Here is a 15,745-nt window from a genome sequence, read left to right as displayed (position 1 = left end):
ATATGGTAAAATAGAGTTTATGGAATAAAATATATTTTAATTGAATGAGAAAACGTTTCACTAACTCCAGGCTGCCTTCTTTCTCATCACCAGCAGAGGGAAGCACTGATCTTTCCATCACTGACACAAGTATGTGGGGATTTTCTTTCTTTCTTGAACCAGAGATTAAAAGAAGTTTGTTGTAGTTTTTTCCTTTGCTATTTTGCTGGTCAGTTTCTCTGACCTCAGTTAGCATTGTATTTAATTTACCATCACGTCAAGTTATTTGTTTGTTCTCTAAAGTTTTGATCTCATATACTTAATGTTTTGCATCTAAATGTGGCTATAACTTTGTTTTTAAAAGTCATATGAATACTTCAGAAAAGCAGGGCCTTCCTATCCATCAACTCTAAGGGAAAATAAACAGGTCCTACTGTTTAAAGTGCACCTAGAAATATGCAAATGCATCCGTTCTTATATTTTCCGTGTGGCGGTGTGTGCTCAGAGTGTCTGTCTGTGGTGAGCTGATAAGAAAACATATATCACTGTGGGCGAGCACTGACTCATTTTTCACTGTCACAGATCCCCCCAAAAGGTCACATATATAGACCCCTTAGTATCCAAGCTCATCCAGAGATTTTTAATACTCTGCATGTCTCACCTATGGTGACCTACCTAGATGTACATCTAATATCTATATATCTATATCATATATCTGAAATATGGATATGGAGACAGTGTTCAGACACAAAGTTTGGAACAGACAGGCTCCCGATCACTTGGCATGCAAAGCGTGATTAATGACTAGAAGCGTCTGAAGCTCAATGAGAGGCTGACAGATCTGGTTCATCTGTTCCATTATTAGACTGTTACATCAAACCATATTGAAAGAGTCTCCCACAGGCAGCGATGACCACATCATTTAGTCAGCTGGGAATAAACAGGCACACTCACACAGTGACTGGTTCCTTTGACTCATAGCAGCAGTCTGAACTGCAGTCCCAAGGTCTGAGACAATCCATTAGAGAGAAACTAAACTCTCTGTTGCTAATCTGTCGTGTATCAACCAAATGAAAGAGCACCCTTTTCACACAGATTTTACCCTTAAAGTCTTAAAAAAAACCTCTCTGTACAATAACGCCACATGTGCTGTATCTGGTTGTTCCAGCACTCCATGGAAGCAGTATCACATTTAATTTATTGACTTGAAAATCCCAAAACAGCATTTATTTTTGGCTGCAATATTACATCATATAGAAAATATTAGATGCCTTGTGCATCATATAAATCACATTTCACTGTGATCTTGCCAGGCACATTAGGGTATTTTTATAAACTCGCTGCATCTACACATTGGAAATAAAAGTTCTACACAAAGTTGCTGTGTTGATTTAGAAACCCAGGACCTGGAGCGGGCCCAGTGTAGGAAAAGGACTGCATAAGATGTCAGTTTTTAAGCAAGCAGGAGGCAAACAGCCTCGCGCAGTTAACTGAAACCAGCACAGTGTGCGACAGCAGAGGCCTCTCTCCATCTGCAGGAACTGGCCAGTAGGAGCAAGAGAGCATTTGGCCTCTGGGGGCTGATTGCCAACTGGCCCACTCCTCTTCTGCCCCGCCTCTCTGCCTTGTGCTATCCATGTCCACTGCAGCACTGTACCCCTCAGGCTCCCTGGGGCCCGCGGCTCCAATCACAGATGCAGGCTGCCCCATAACGGCTCTCACCTCCCCTGCCTGTGTGCTCACTTTTCTGGCTCCCTCCTTCTCTCCGCCTGCAAGTGTGCCTCTCAATTGTAGAGGCTGACTCTTGTACTCCAAGGGGCCCAGCTATGGCTCCACCTCTCTCACTCCTCAGGATTCAGGCTGCAGCGATGCTGGAACTCTTGGCCATACTCATGGATCCATTTGTTTGCCACTGGAACATACAGAGGGATGCAAACTATCTCTTATTATTAGCATAAATTAAAGTTTGCATGCACCTTTAGATGACTGTGTTTGAAAAATAACAAAGTGACATTCATTTCTAATAATGTATATAGTTGCTAAAAACAACAGAGCCACCAAATGCTTCTACAGCTGCTTTGTGATGATTCATATCTGTCTGTTAGTTTTAATGGGTTCCCTACACACATTTCAGAGTTGGGAATTTGATGATCTGGGCCAATCGGCAGCAGATGTTCAGCTTCCAAGATGAGCCCTCAGTGTCTGAACTGCACTTTATAACATCTCTAAATGTATAATGCAGCACAGATGTGGCGCTTGAACATCAGCTCCTGTATAACAGGAAAGCTGCACACCAGATAACTGTTGTCAGAAACAAACGGCGATAATGACGCAAAAAAACTAAGATCTGTTTAAAAGAGAACAGGGAGTCTGATTATTTGCTGTGACTTATATGTGACATATTCACATAACCTTTTGGCTCCTTTGGTTAATAGCATCATCACGTCACACTGGATCTACTGACTCTTACCCCATTTGTCCCCAACAAGCACCGGGCAGCCAGCATGCAGCGTGTCTACGTCTCCTTGACCATTTCTATGGAGGTTCCACCAGAAGATGGCAGCTTTCTGTGAGATTAAAAACAACATCAATAACTTTCAATAACTTCGAAAAGTTGTTTTGGTCTATCGATTTATCAGACAATTATTTTCTAGGTTATTTATCTTTTGCTCTATAAAATATATGAAAGTAGTGAAAAACAACCATGACAATTTCCTAAAGCTCAAGGTGATTTCATCCAATCTCTTGTTTGGTTTCCTCAACAGAATGAAAGATATTCAATTTGCTATAAGATAAAGAAAAGTAGTGAATCTTCACCATTGAGAAGCTTCTCTTGAAATGTTGTTTTTCTGCCAATCGACTAATTCAGCTTTAATTCAGATATGTCTGGCAGAGTTCTCTTGTAATTGCACTATTTTATTTATATGTATTTTATTGGTAATCTTATTGGTTTATCAGGTTCAGTTATTTTCTATATAAAACAGCCAGGAAATTAGATGTCTATCAAATGACAGGTGAAAGGTTAAACCCCCCGGGGATGGGCCTGTAAACTTTCCACTGCAGCTCATTTATCAGTTGAAAAACAGCTTCAGCCTGTACTGAGGCTCAACTATACAACAGCAGTATTGTGGCAAAAAAATCTTCATCTGACCTTTTAGCATTTTGACGGCTGCACCAGAGAATGTGAGTGAGGCGGAGGGTGAAGATAATCTAACTTGAGGTGCGAATGACATGAAGACAAAAGAGGCTGCTTTTAGAAGTGTTTACCTCCACGACAGGAACACTGAAGTTGGCATAGATGAAGGCTGTGGACCCACCTGCCTCAACAGAGCTGAGCTGTGGAAAAGGACATTCCTTCAGAGTTGTGTCTTGTGTTTATGTGCTCATGTTATGAAAAGCCACTCTGTCTGCTGCCTCATACTGATCACTATTTTACTGAGATTTTCACATCAGATTCTTATTGATAACAGCAACAATAATAATATGTTTTTCCAAAATACAGTTAAAAAGCACATCACATATTATTCATAAGATAAAAATGGATTATGTGACAAAACAAAGAGACAAATAAGAAATTGTAAGGCAAAGATATGGATGTAGGCTGTACAACAGAGGTCAGAGACAACAACTGGGGCCTTGTTTAAAGTTTGTTGCACGACAGAACATCTATAAAAGCTAATTTAGGTAGTGAGGTCAGATCTAGTCTGAATTTCTGAGGCAGGTTGATTCAAAGTCTAGCTGCTACCTCTGTGTTTTTAATTAAGACTTTGGAAAAGCAGGAACAGGAACCTGCCAAAGAGCCTCTGGGCTGCTTTCTGGGTCATACTGGGTCATAAGATGCTTAGAGTAAGACTTCACTCACATATATCATAAAGGTTGCCACTCGGTTCCCAGTTTTCAGCTTGTACACAGGACTCGAAGGCGACTGGAAAATTAGAGAGATGATACGTTAGTATGAATACAAACACATGCAAAGCCTACAGCAATATAATCAAATATTGGAACTTGTTAAACAAGTCTAACAATAAACTTACTGTAGCATGGTCAAAGTGAGGCTCATAATGGCCACCAATCCCATAATTCACTACTTGGAGGTACTCGCCGTACGGATGCTTCACATTCAGACCTGTGAGCATGGAGATCTTCCGGTCCAGCTTGCCAACAACGGACTGTCCTGAGTCCTTCAGCCATGCACTGGAAATATGACACATTGATAAATAACAAATTACAGTTGAAAAAGTATCGGACATCATTGCATGCTGTTAAGTGTTTTAAGTTGCAAATTTATTAGCATTAGAAATGCTTCATTGACATTGCAGTGAAGGAAGGCTAGTTTTCTCCCAGAACTAGCATGAATTAAATTACTAACGATAAACAGACTGTCATAAACAAAGTGTTGCATGTAACCTCTTGCTGATGCGATACTCTGCTGTTGCCTGTTTCTCTCCAGATGCCACCACAGATCGTCTCAGCTTGACAGCAAAGACAGAAAACAGCATTTTATGTTGTGATTTATGTGATTGTTACGGGCAGCCAAAACTTTGATGTCCAGCTGTGAGTTCTGACAAAATGTGAGTATTAACCAGCATTAAAACAGGCTCCAATGACGTATCCAAAATGAAAAATAAAAACTGAGAGCAGATAAAGAGATGAGAAATGTGCTTAGGAACTTTTACAGAGTTCAAATACCCTACCTCCCCTACTGTTATCAGTTTGAAGTTTCACCTTGTCAAAGTGCACCTTATAAAGTCTGGAGGGGAGTCTGGGGAAGTCCAGATGGTTTGGACTGAGTCTGCTTTTCTTAAAACTGAGTCTCTAAGATTATTTGGACTGCAGAATCGTTACACTGCCGTCTGCATATTTCATACATGCTTTCCAATTTGCAATGATACAAAAAACTGGTACAAAGTTCTGTGCAGAAAACTAGTATCTCACACAGTATCACTGATTCATTTGGCAGGTCAAACTGATGAGTTCCTTATGGCCACAGGGGACATTACTTAATTCAACTCAACAACTAGAAGGTTTACAAAAAACATTTCATGAGAGGAAAAAGACAGATATGTGAAGACTAAACAACAGCCCTCTGTTATTGTTACTTACTGGGTCTATCAAATATGACTCTGGGATCCAGCAACAAAGTGTAAACCGTGCTCGTGGGTGACGAACACTGCTCACTGCTCCAAACTAATACCATATCCCAGGCCTGTTTTCAATAAAGCCACAAGCTGACATAATGATGAAATAAGTACAGGGGTTTCCATCTGAGCAAGGGATGGAAAACTCACTGAACAATGCCAAAACCTCACAGAAACTATAGGGCACCAATTGAGTTAGCCCACCAAATATTCCCTAAAGAAACAGAGTCAGCAAACTGTGAGCAGCTCTGAAGACGATGCACCGCAGCTTTCCATTAAAAGAAGAGGAGTGGGATTTCACATAGATACTGAGGGTCCATCATCGTGGACTCAGTATTTACCAGTGGAGCCCAGCAGGGTAATTTGGACGGAGACAGGCGTACAGCCAAGTTTTCATAGTAACATATCCCTCATTCCTTTAAGCCTTGCTAAATGTTTGGAAGCAGACCAACTCTTCGTCCACAGGATCTTTCCAGCATCTTTCCATTAAGAAAAGGTACACGGTTGGCTTGGACCCCAGCAGCCCCAGCTGTGGGGCCCACAGCACAGCAGATCATCAAGTAAAATATGTATATTTAGCTAAAATATTTTTTGACAGGTACCTTTGATTTGAAAACAATAAATTGATTTAAATCCTGATTCACGGCCTTGGAGCACAATGTTGCCCCCTGACATCAAGCTAATTTCCTTTTCAATGCCCTCATTGTTACGTCAAAGTATAAAAAGTAAAATGTACGTAAATATCAAAAAAAGTACTCAATATGCAAAATGGTCCCATTCAGAGGCTTATATTAAACTAGATATTATAATATTAGATTTTTACTATGGATGCATTAGTAAGCAGCATTTACTATGTAGTTGACCAAGGTGGAGATCATTCAAATGACTTTGTACACAAGCAGTTTAGTCTATGAGAATTAATTTCATTTTTGAGGCTGATGATGTGTTTTGTATATAAAGTCTTAACCTGCAAAGTAACTATTACTATTATTACTATAATAGTGATGAATATCTGGACCACCTGCATCAAAACATAGTAAATGACACCTTGTGAGTATTGCTCTTATCTCAGTCGGTAGAGATCAGCTGTAGTGTCTCAACCATCACACAGCTCAGGCTGGGGCTCCGGTCCATGCACCTGCATATACTGTCCTGTCCTAAGGACAGTTTATAAAAGATGGACTCGGGGAGGTTCACTTTAGGACAGAGGCCTAAGGAAGTATTAGAGATTACACTACAAGTGAAATGAAAAGGCAGCCAGTGTCATTACACTTTTAATGTCAGTGTAATGGAAAGCTAACATATTGGCCAGAGGAAAATTAAATTGTCCTGAGAAACATCCTGAAATTACTGATGGCAGCAAAGCCAACATCAACAGAGGGCAGTTTCCTGGTGGAAAACCGCAGAGACAATATATCCTAAACAAGCATTCTGAACATGGACAAATAAAACAACAATATCCTGGTATTGGTTAATTATACTAAAAAAAACCCTGAAAAGTCTTGTTTCTTCAATGTTAAGTACAGGGTATTCACACAGCTACAGCAAATTGTTCTATGTATTTTCTACCGGTAGCGCTCAATAAACTTCAACAGACTCCCTTGAACTCTTGCTGTTGCCAAGAAAAGGCTTTGCAGCTTCCCATGTGGAAGAAACAACACGGCGTCTCTGTTAAGAAAACTGTACAAAACAAGGGATTGCAAAACCATCTGAAGATGTAATTGGATTAAGTAAGAAATGCATAGTGTTGATTATAAAAACAGGGCCCCTTTTTCTTAATTCCTAAAAAGCTGTCATATTGGAGACTTGCTTTGATGAGGAAACTGCCTGCCAAGGGCACTTACCCCTGGCTGGGCGAACCTCTTGATGTCATCAGCCTCTGTGTCTGTGATGAAGTCGTGGTACAAGACCACATACGGCCTCAGGCTCAGCACTTCACGCCGTACTGGCAGCAGCAGCAGCGCAGGATTGCCATTGGTGAAGTAGTCGCAGAATAATCTGGGGTTTTCAAAATGCAGTGGCTGCTGGGAGAGACAGGGATCTGTAGTCCATTGACAAGATCAAAACAACGATTGTCTTTTTCACCTGCAAACAATCACTCTTAGCATTGTTCTCTCTATAACCACACACACAAAAATTGTGATTTCCAAAGTTTCCTTTCTACATGTAAGTTGTAACCTATAACATTACACATCCCTCAAAGAATAAATGTGCTGTTGAAAGAACATAATTCCTTGCACACTTGGTTCGTATTTATATATTAATTGTGGTGAATACCTGAGAGCCTTTGGTCTGGCAGAGTCTCTCATAAGTGTCCCTGGTCCTTAAATAATGGGAGGAGGGTCTCCTCAGCTCATCGCCCCTGAGTGATTTGGTTGGACTCGTAACCAGCAGCTTCTCGTATTTCTCAACATTCTGCAAAACTCTTCCATTCATTGGATCTGAGAAGAAAGATGTTTCTCAAGCACTGTTTACACCCCACAGACAGAATAGAGACAAGTCAAATGAAAAGAATTACCGTGATGCAGTAACTCATGAGATAGACTGAGGGCATAGGAGATGTTTCCTGTCTGAAACAACAAGAGGAATTTAGGGCAGTGAATCCATCATCTCCCCATTTGGCATTTCCAAAGTGTCCTTCCACCTACTTTAAAGTGAGAGAAGGCCAGGTGATCCAGAGCATCCTCTAAAGTCCCTTCATTCTCAGGGCTCCACTCGCCTCCTGCTCCCCTGAAGAGACGCACCGACTCCTCCAACCACTGCACTGAGTGATAGTAGTCCTCCTGCTCGTAGGCCACCTGTATAAAATACCATCTTAGTCGCTTGTAATTACTGCGCTTTGGCTATTTAAATGGAATTTGACACTGGTGGCCAGGGAGTCATTTCAAAGGCGGCTGAATGTCGGCACACTGGGCTGTCTTCTGGCACTGAACTGGAAGACCAAATGTCAGCCAGCTCTGGACCATTTATATGCATGGTTGCCAGATTTGGCTCAGTTTTAGGGTTGTGGACTTGTAGCTTAGAATCAATCTAGTTAGCAGCTGTCTAGCTTTTGGCCAGTGGCGGCAAACATTTTGGTTACATTAACTTCATTTGAAATGGATTACAAAGAAAAATGGCATTTACCACTAACGAAATGCAGAAATGTGATGTGGCATACAGCAGATTTTCAACACAGACAACATGAGACTTTTAAACTTCAAAGTTTAATTGGATGAATTCAACCCTTTGATTTTGGACGTTTCCAGACACTCCTAAGTTGGTAATAGTTAGTTCAGTCTCTGTTTTCTGCCCATGTTCACTTATGGCCTCATCCCGGGCTTAAACTCATGGTTATTAACCGACTAGTCTATAAAACATCAAAAGAGCAGTGAAAAATGCTCATTACATTTCCAAGAGCCCAAGCTGGGGTCTTAAAATCAAACATGTCCAACAGCCCAAAACCAAACATATTTAATTTAATCTTATATAAGACAAAGAAATGCGGCAAACCATCACATTTTAGAAGCTGAAAAATGTTTTTGCTTAAAAAATGATTGAAATGATTCATCGACTATCAGAAAAGTTTGCTATTTAAGTTTCTTTTAATGGGCTAGTTAGTGAATCGACTAATTGTTGTAGCTTTCCTAAAAGTATATATATTCTACTTTGTCAGCCTGGTTACTGTCATGCATTTCCTCTGCAGCTTATCAGTATTAGAAATGACACTTGTGTCTGACATCTTGAGCAAGCACATTGTGGACAGAGCTACATGTCTGCTGATCAAAGAACACCTTGAGCATTATTTTTACATTAAGACAGTCATGAACACCAGCAACAGTCTATCTCTTTACCTTCTGTCAACCACCTTCAGTAGCTGACTTGATTCAGTAGGTGCTGACTGCAGGCCTGACAGCCCCCCACAGAAACAGGGTGACATGTGGCTCCTCCCATCACAGATTATATCCACAACCCCCCCCAGACAGCACACAAACAAAAATTCCAGTGTGCCATTTCACCCCACAAACACACACACAAACTCACCACTCAGTTCAACTAGTCACACACACTGACTACAGAACATCACACCCCATAATCTGGGAGGTGTTAGTCTCCACAGCAATGAGCTAAAGAGCCAATAAATTCTTAAAAATAGTGATTATTCTGCAGATCTCAGGGAAGAATCAGCTGGTAATCAATTCAAACTGCTTTAAAATTCCTCTAAATAAAACTGGCAGGCTACAAATGTCTCTTAACGAACACGCCTGCTTTTTAACAGCCATATAAAAGCACGTGCAGGCAGCTCTTTTACTGACACCACCCTAAAACTAAGCATCTCTGTTTACAGATTGTCTCAGATAATCTCAGCGTCAGTGCAAGCGAAGGAAGGCTAGGCTCTTTGCTCCAAAACGCCTTTTAACCTCTGCTGCGTGAGATAATGTCTTTTCCATACAAGATGAAGTCTCTCCCACACAGTGCCCTGCCTTAACACATCACCACTGTACATAAACTGTGGAATTTATTGTGGCGAAACCTTTTTTTTCCCCTTTCATACTCGTATAAGACCATATTCATCTTCACATGAAACGGATTCCCAGCCACGCAACAGGGAGAATTCCAGTTTTTTCCAGGCTGACTGTCTGGATTCCCACCACACAGCAACTGACAGGTTTGGAATAAAACTTTTTTTCAGACCTTTGGAATTTGATGTGAATCAGGGACATTTTCACAGCAATATCTTCCAGATATCTCTCCACTTTTCTTATGTTATATGGGCATAAGTACAATTTTGAAGTTTGCGTACCTTCATATTTCCATTTTATGTGACTTTATGCATCTATGTCACAACATTTCACAATATGGTACTTTTTACTCCATTATATTTACTTGCAGGCTATAATTAATTGGCCAAATCTATGGTTCTCAACGTTTTTGGCTTGTGACCTCTTGCAAATAAAATATGTCTAGATGTGATGTTTCCTTACGATGTTTCAGATGTCTTAAACTACCAAAAACATTGTAAACCTGCACTTTGGAGAGTCTGGGAACGTCACCACCAAAGGAGAATCATAAAGGATTTGAATCATCTGAACAATGGTATCGGTGAACTGCTGCAGTCAGGCAAGTGCTACCGCTTGAAACTCTGAGTTTCAACTCAGAAGAGACATTTTTCATCTAATCTTCTCAGATGGCTTCATTTAAATAACTGTTTCTCTCCAATATTTCACAAAAAAAGTGAAGAACATTTTCTTATTATAATTGTTATTTTAGTTGATATTACGAATTCAGGACTTTTACTTGTAATGGAGTACTTTTAGTTTGTTGTATTGGTACTTTTTCTTAAGTAAAGAATCTGAGAACTTACAAACATATTAAAAACAAAACCAATAAAAGGAAAATAATGGACTGAATACCTTTCCAACCAGAAAGCAGTCATCACCAGACAGTGGCACAGACACTGTGGGCAGGCAGATGTCAATAGACTGGCCATTAGTGACTCTCTGGAAACGACCCCTTACGAGGCTCTCAACTTGGAGAGCATACACATCCTGCAGCCTCATCAGCCCTTTAGCGGCCCCCTGGAGGTCTTCCAGTGTGGGCAGATCCGCCTCCTCCTCCTCGTAACTGGACCTGAGGGCTGGGAAGCACAGGGGCCAAAAGGTGAACTGGGGGGGTTGGGTGGTGACAGCAGAGAAGATGGGGGTGTTAAGTCATCACCACCAGATGTGTCTGTGAAGAGGGCAGTGAGCCAACCTTGTGTGTTCTCCTGGGCTTCGTTGCTGTAGACTACGTTCAGCCACTCTGAATGCAGCCGCTTGATGAGGGTGAACGCCACCAGTGGGTTTGCCATCGCAGCCGCTGGGCCTTTGTAAAGCTCAGAGTGCAGGCCAGACACTTTGGCATAAAAGCTGTGGGAAAGACATGGACTTTGGTCACAAAAAGTGCTCGGTCAGTTTCACACACGGGGAGTGAGTCCTGCGAACCTTGAGGTACTCTTAAAGAAGAAAAAATAGTAACAGGAAAGAAAACATCATTCAGGCAGACCAATGCTTTATTTAGTCAGATATATGGGTTTAAAACATTTGCAACCTTTACCACTGTCATCATCATTATGCTGTGCACTGGTAGGGCAGATGAATAAATCTGATTCATGGCATCCCTCATTTTCCAACCTCACACCACAAAAAAAAAACACCACAACAGAGCTACTGTTTTAAATGGCATGGTCAAAAGAGCTCCTCTATAAAATCAGAGTCATTTCCTCACAGAAAACTATTGAATCATGAGCAAAAACTGGTGGGAAGTGTTCCTCTCATCCTGTTCCCGACATAATGAAAGTTTCTGACTGGCAGCACAGCTGATTTATTGATCCAAGATACAGATGTAATTGCTTTCTTGTGAAGAAACACCCTAAAAAGTTATAATTGCCACGAGTTTGGACAAGGCCAAATATCTGGAGCAGGAAATGAGAGCACAAAGACATCAAATCCTGTAATTAGAGCTCATAAAATTTTGGTATGATTTAATCCAAGTGAGGTTGATTTAAATCCATCATTCTCAGATGTGGGGCTGAAAGTCCACATGTGCTCTCATCATCATCATCATCATCATCATCGTGCCCAAAAAACCTTCCAGTATTATTCACTGTCTGAGGAGAAGTCACAGGATTTGTCACTGGGTGAGCTCATCACCACAGTCTTGCACCTCTGCTATCAAGAGAGACTGTGGATTACACCGGAGTTGTGCTTTATTAATGCTCCACAGGCAGCCTTGAGGTGCTGTGGAGTTTCTCAGGCTTTTGCACCTCCAATAATTTAATTCCAAACATGCAAATAGTGGGTAATAAAGAAGTCCATCTCCAGTGTGTCATCATGCATGTTTCTCACCGTTTGATGTCCTCCAGTCTCTCCACCTCCTGATCAATATACGTTCTCAGGTAATCGATCAGCTTCTGTTCAACACTGATCGCCTGCTTCACGTTCAGCAGCGACGTGTACATTTCAGCCACAGACACGGGGATCACGGCCACGGCCAGCAGAGCCCAACTAACGCAAACCCGTGCAGGACACTTCATCTCCAGCGCTCAGAGTACACTGATCAACTCTAAAAGCTTTCTTCTGCAGAAGCCCCAGAGGCTCAGCTCGTCTCTCACCGCCCTGAGCTGCTCTGAGGAGCTTCAGGGTTTGCAAAACGTGCCTCTGAAGTCCACACGGGGATCTCCCTTCACTGCTCTGAGATCAGTTTCTGGGGCAGACCTGCAGCATGGATCCAACCAGGACGATTTGGTTTCTCATTACAGCACGCAGCTTCCAGGTCTATGTGCTCTGTAATAACAGGAATTCTTAAAACTTGGTTGAGTTTTAGTTGAGAATGAGTTTGTGCAGGCTGGTTCTGATTAAACCAGCTGCCCATTCAGTTTGAGCTTTGATGCATGCAGATAAGTTATGGAAACAGTTACATCATCGCACAATTAACCCACCACTTTCTTTTTATTTCACTGTTATTTTTATTGTACTAAATAAAAAAAAAAAGTTGAAAACATGTGGGTGCAGTGACTTTGGGGTCACTGCGACACCTGCAGGTGAACCGCAGTACAACAGCCAAACTGCAATTTTACAGCTGTACAGCAAAGACGTTTTATTGGGCTCATTGGTGTGGTGAATCTTTACCACCTCAATTCCCCAAAACAAACACTAAATCTTGATAATTAACTTTAATGAAAGGAATGCACAATAAAATAAACTCATGATCTTGTCTATGTGGCGTCCCTCTTATGGGCAAATGTAAAATCATACAAAACAGGTATTCCTCTTTTACATACTAAAATGACACACATTCACAGGTGTAATTTAAATACTTGGGTACAGGAGACTGTATTTCTTATTATTCTGATATTTACACAACATTATCACATGGCACCTCTCTGTGATCTTGTTATATTTATACACTATACATTTGGATTTGCACCTTTACTATTCACTGGTTGATATTATCATCCTTACAGTTAACTCATTTAAACTTTTTTGGCATTGTGAATATCTGGAATTGAGCCTTACTGCTGTTGAGTTTACATTCATATTTATGATACATTTCCGCTAAACATTTACATTTCTGGCAGTGGTTGACATTTGGTTTTTGCACCTACTGATCCTCACCATAACTGTTATTTCTGGAACATGTATATTTATAATTGCTCCTTACTCTTAACTAATTTACATTTTCATTTATGATAATTACCATTAACCTGTTACATTTCATTTGGGTTGGAACCTTACTGATATTTTTTATTCTTGTATTGTTTATTTTGTTCATTTTCACTTATCATATTTGTGATCTTTCCTACTTTGTACTGCAACTGCTGCCAAATGTATCTTGAATAAATACATTCTTATCTTATCTCTTATATTGTCACCATTATAGTATCCTTAATAAAACATGAGATTTGTTGCACCATTTTGACTCATTTTGACCAGCACTCAGTGTGTGCATTCAGCAGTTTTCTACTGGGGAATAGCACACTGCTCTGAGCGTTAAAATGTCAGTGTTCTAATCCTCCATAAAGGTTTGAAAGAAAGCAACCACACTATTTTTTAAACTTTATTAGCTTTTAAATCATTTAGTTTAATCACAGTGGATTACAGAGGGCTGAAAGCGTTAGCTCGGCTGTACTCCAGTAACACAATTAATCATAAATCCTGCTTAATCAGTGTTGAATGGTTTTTGAGAGAATGCCAATTAAGACTATAAGATTTTCAACTTGTAATTAAGATTAAGATTAGGGGAATTTAAATTCACTCATACTATTGAGTAATCTTTACTGATGCTGTTGGCACAGATTTACTGCTTGGTTTATGTTTAACAGCAGCAGGTCTATAAAACTAAAACGATGCCAAAGTATCCACAAAATAAAAGGGTCCTGAGTGCTATCACAGGGCAGCAGAGGTTCGATCAATTCATTATTCATTCTTGCTCAGGCATTCAATATAGCTGTTATATACAAATGATTTAACTGTCTGTAAATCCTCAGCTTAGACCAATGTAACATTACTCTTCACTCCATTTATGTATGAAGACAGTAAATACCTTAAAAGGGTTTCTGCAGGCCTCACAAAGCAAAAAAAAAACAAACCCTCTCACACTCTGTTTAAACATCACAAATATACCTCTGACACTTGTGTTTTGTGTTTCAGAGCTCTGTCAAAGCTAAATCAGCCATTTAAGAAGCAGACAGGTTGCCCTGCAGCTTGCCTCTGACACTGGGTTTGCCTTTGCTTGAATAGCAGAGGAATGTTTTCCCAATGCAGTCCATAAGACTCTGATCTCTAAAGCCATAGATGAGTGGGCTGAGAACACGTGGAATCAGGATGAAACAAAAGTAATTAAAAAAGGCAATATCTTCTGGTAGCCAGTTAGGATGGAGCACTATGAGAGTTTCAGTGATGGCTGAAGTGAAGGCCAACATGCACAGCAGCAGCTGAAAGCCATGTAGCAGCACCGTGTGCATGGCTTTGCTCACAGACACATTATCTTGTCTCAGCGTCCTAGTTCCTAACAATATTTTTACATATGTAAAGAGGATGATAACAGCCACTACTGCAAAGAAGAGAATATTTGTGACAGCTTTGAACAATATCTGGATTGGAGATGAGTTGACAGCAGTAGTTTTGCAAAGCAGAGGGGTAGTGAGGACATCCACAGCAGGATGATTTTTCCAGATGGAGTAGTCAATTAGAGGGAAGATACAGCTAATAAACAACAGGGACAGGAGAATGATCCAGATGCGGTCTGAGCGCCAGGCGGCCGGGCGCTTCAGGGGATAGAAGATGGCAACATAACGCTCCAGTGACATGGTGGCCAGGACTAACGGCGTGCTCTTAAAAGTGGCGGAGGAAATGAACAGCAGAGGGACACAGAAGACAAAAGCAAATTTCACCTTGCTCATGACAAACAGGAAGAGCAGCACAGAGGAAAAGAGCTGGAGGGTGTCACTAATCAGCATGTAGGCAAACAGGATGTAACGAGAGGTGTCCAGGAACTGCCTGTGAGATGCAAAGATGTGCAGCATGACAACAATGAAGTAGAGGAAGATGCAGAAGAAGGGGATAACCACACACACCTTGATGATCACCGCATTGTCTGGAAAGTCAGTCAGATTCTGCATGTTGCAAATGTGAACTTAAGCAAACCTGTTAAAGGGAAAATGTGTTGATGGTCTATATACATTAATTAATACATCACCAGAAATCCACAGTAACAGTTTAAAATAAGAAAAGCCCAGTGTTTATCTCATAAGATAAAAGAAGAGTTTGCAGAATGCAAATGCTTGATAACTAAGAGAAAAACCCATAACTCTATCAGTAAATAGATGCTACATGTAGAACATTCATAGAGCCCTCCACTCACCTATGTTTTCATCAGCCAGAGGAGTGAACCAAGCTTTAGATTTCTGTTCTTCTTATCATAAGACATAACTTGAAAAAACATCCTCTCTGGGATGTTCCTCCCCTTTTCTGGGTTGTCCGGCGTACCTCAGCTTTGTTTGTTTCAGGCCTGATTCCGCCAGAGATACATTATTCTTATACAATCATAACAAAGCAACAACAGATTCAAGATGGGGGCATCGGCTGACAGGCTGCTATCTAATGAAC

The 15,745-nt window shown here is 40.8% G+C and overlaps 2 protein-coding genes across 2 annotated transcripts; both read right to left on the bottom strand.

Moving 5' to 3' along the window:
* Positions 1-1,205: 1,205 nt before the first annotated feature.
* Positions 1,206-12,118, bottom strand: p4ha3 (prolyl 4-hydroxylase, alpha polypeptide III). The gene is made up of 13 exons (XM_070829550.1): positions 11,984-12,118; positions 10,851-11,005; positions 10,511-10,734; positions 7,766-7,915; positions 7,636-7,687; positions 7,395-7,558; positions 6,962-7,138; positions 4,387-4,451; positions 4,014-4,173; positions 3,842-3,904; positions 3,247-3,315; positions 2,450-2,546; positions 1,206-1,891 (listed from the first exon to the last, which is right to left on the bottom strand). Exons 1-13 carry the CDS (start codon positions 12,094-12,096, stop codon positions 1,821-1,823), a joined length of 1,560 nt encoding a protein of 519 aa, XP_070685651.1. The 5' UTR covers positions 12,097-12,118; the 3' UTR covers positions 1,206-1,820.
* A 2,195-nt stretch (positions 12,119-14,313) lies between these two features.
* Positions 14,314-15,258, bottom strand: or95a1 (odorant receptor, family 95, subfamily A, member 1). Its single transcript, XM_070829020.1, has one exon. It carries the CDS (start codon positions 15,256-15,258, stop codon positions 14,314-14,316), a length of 945 nt encoding a protein of 314 aa, XP_070685121.1.
* Positions 15,259-15,745: the final 487 nt, after the last annotated feature.

Source organism: Pempheris klunzingeri, chromosome 4, assembly GCF_042242105.1.
Source record: "Pempheris klunzingeri isolate RE-2024b chromosome 4, fPemKlu1.hap1, whole genome shotgun sequence".
Taxonomy (NCBI): Eukaryota; Metazoa; Chordata; class Actinopteri; order Acropomatiformes; family Pempheridae; genus Pempheris; species Pempheris klunzingeri.
Note: the sequence above shows the minus strand (reverse complement) of the source record. Positions and strands in the feature narration are given on the sequence as shown.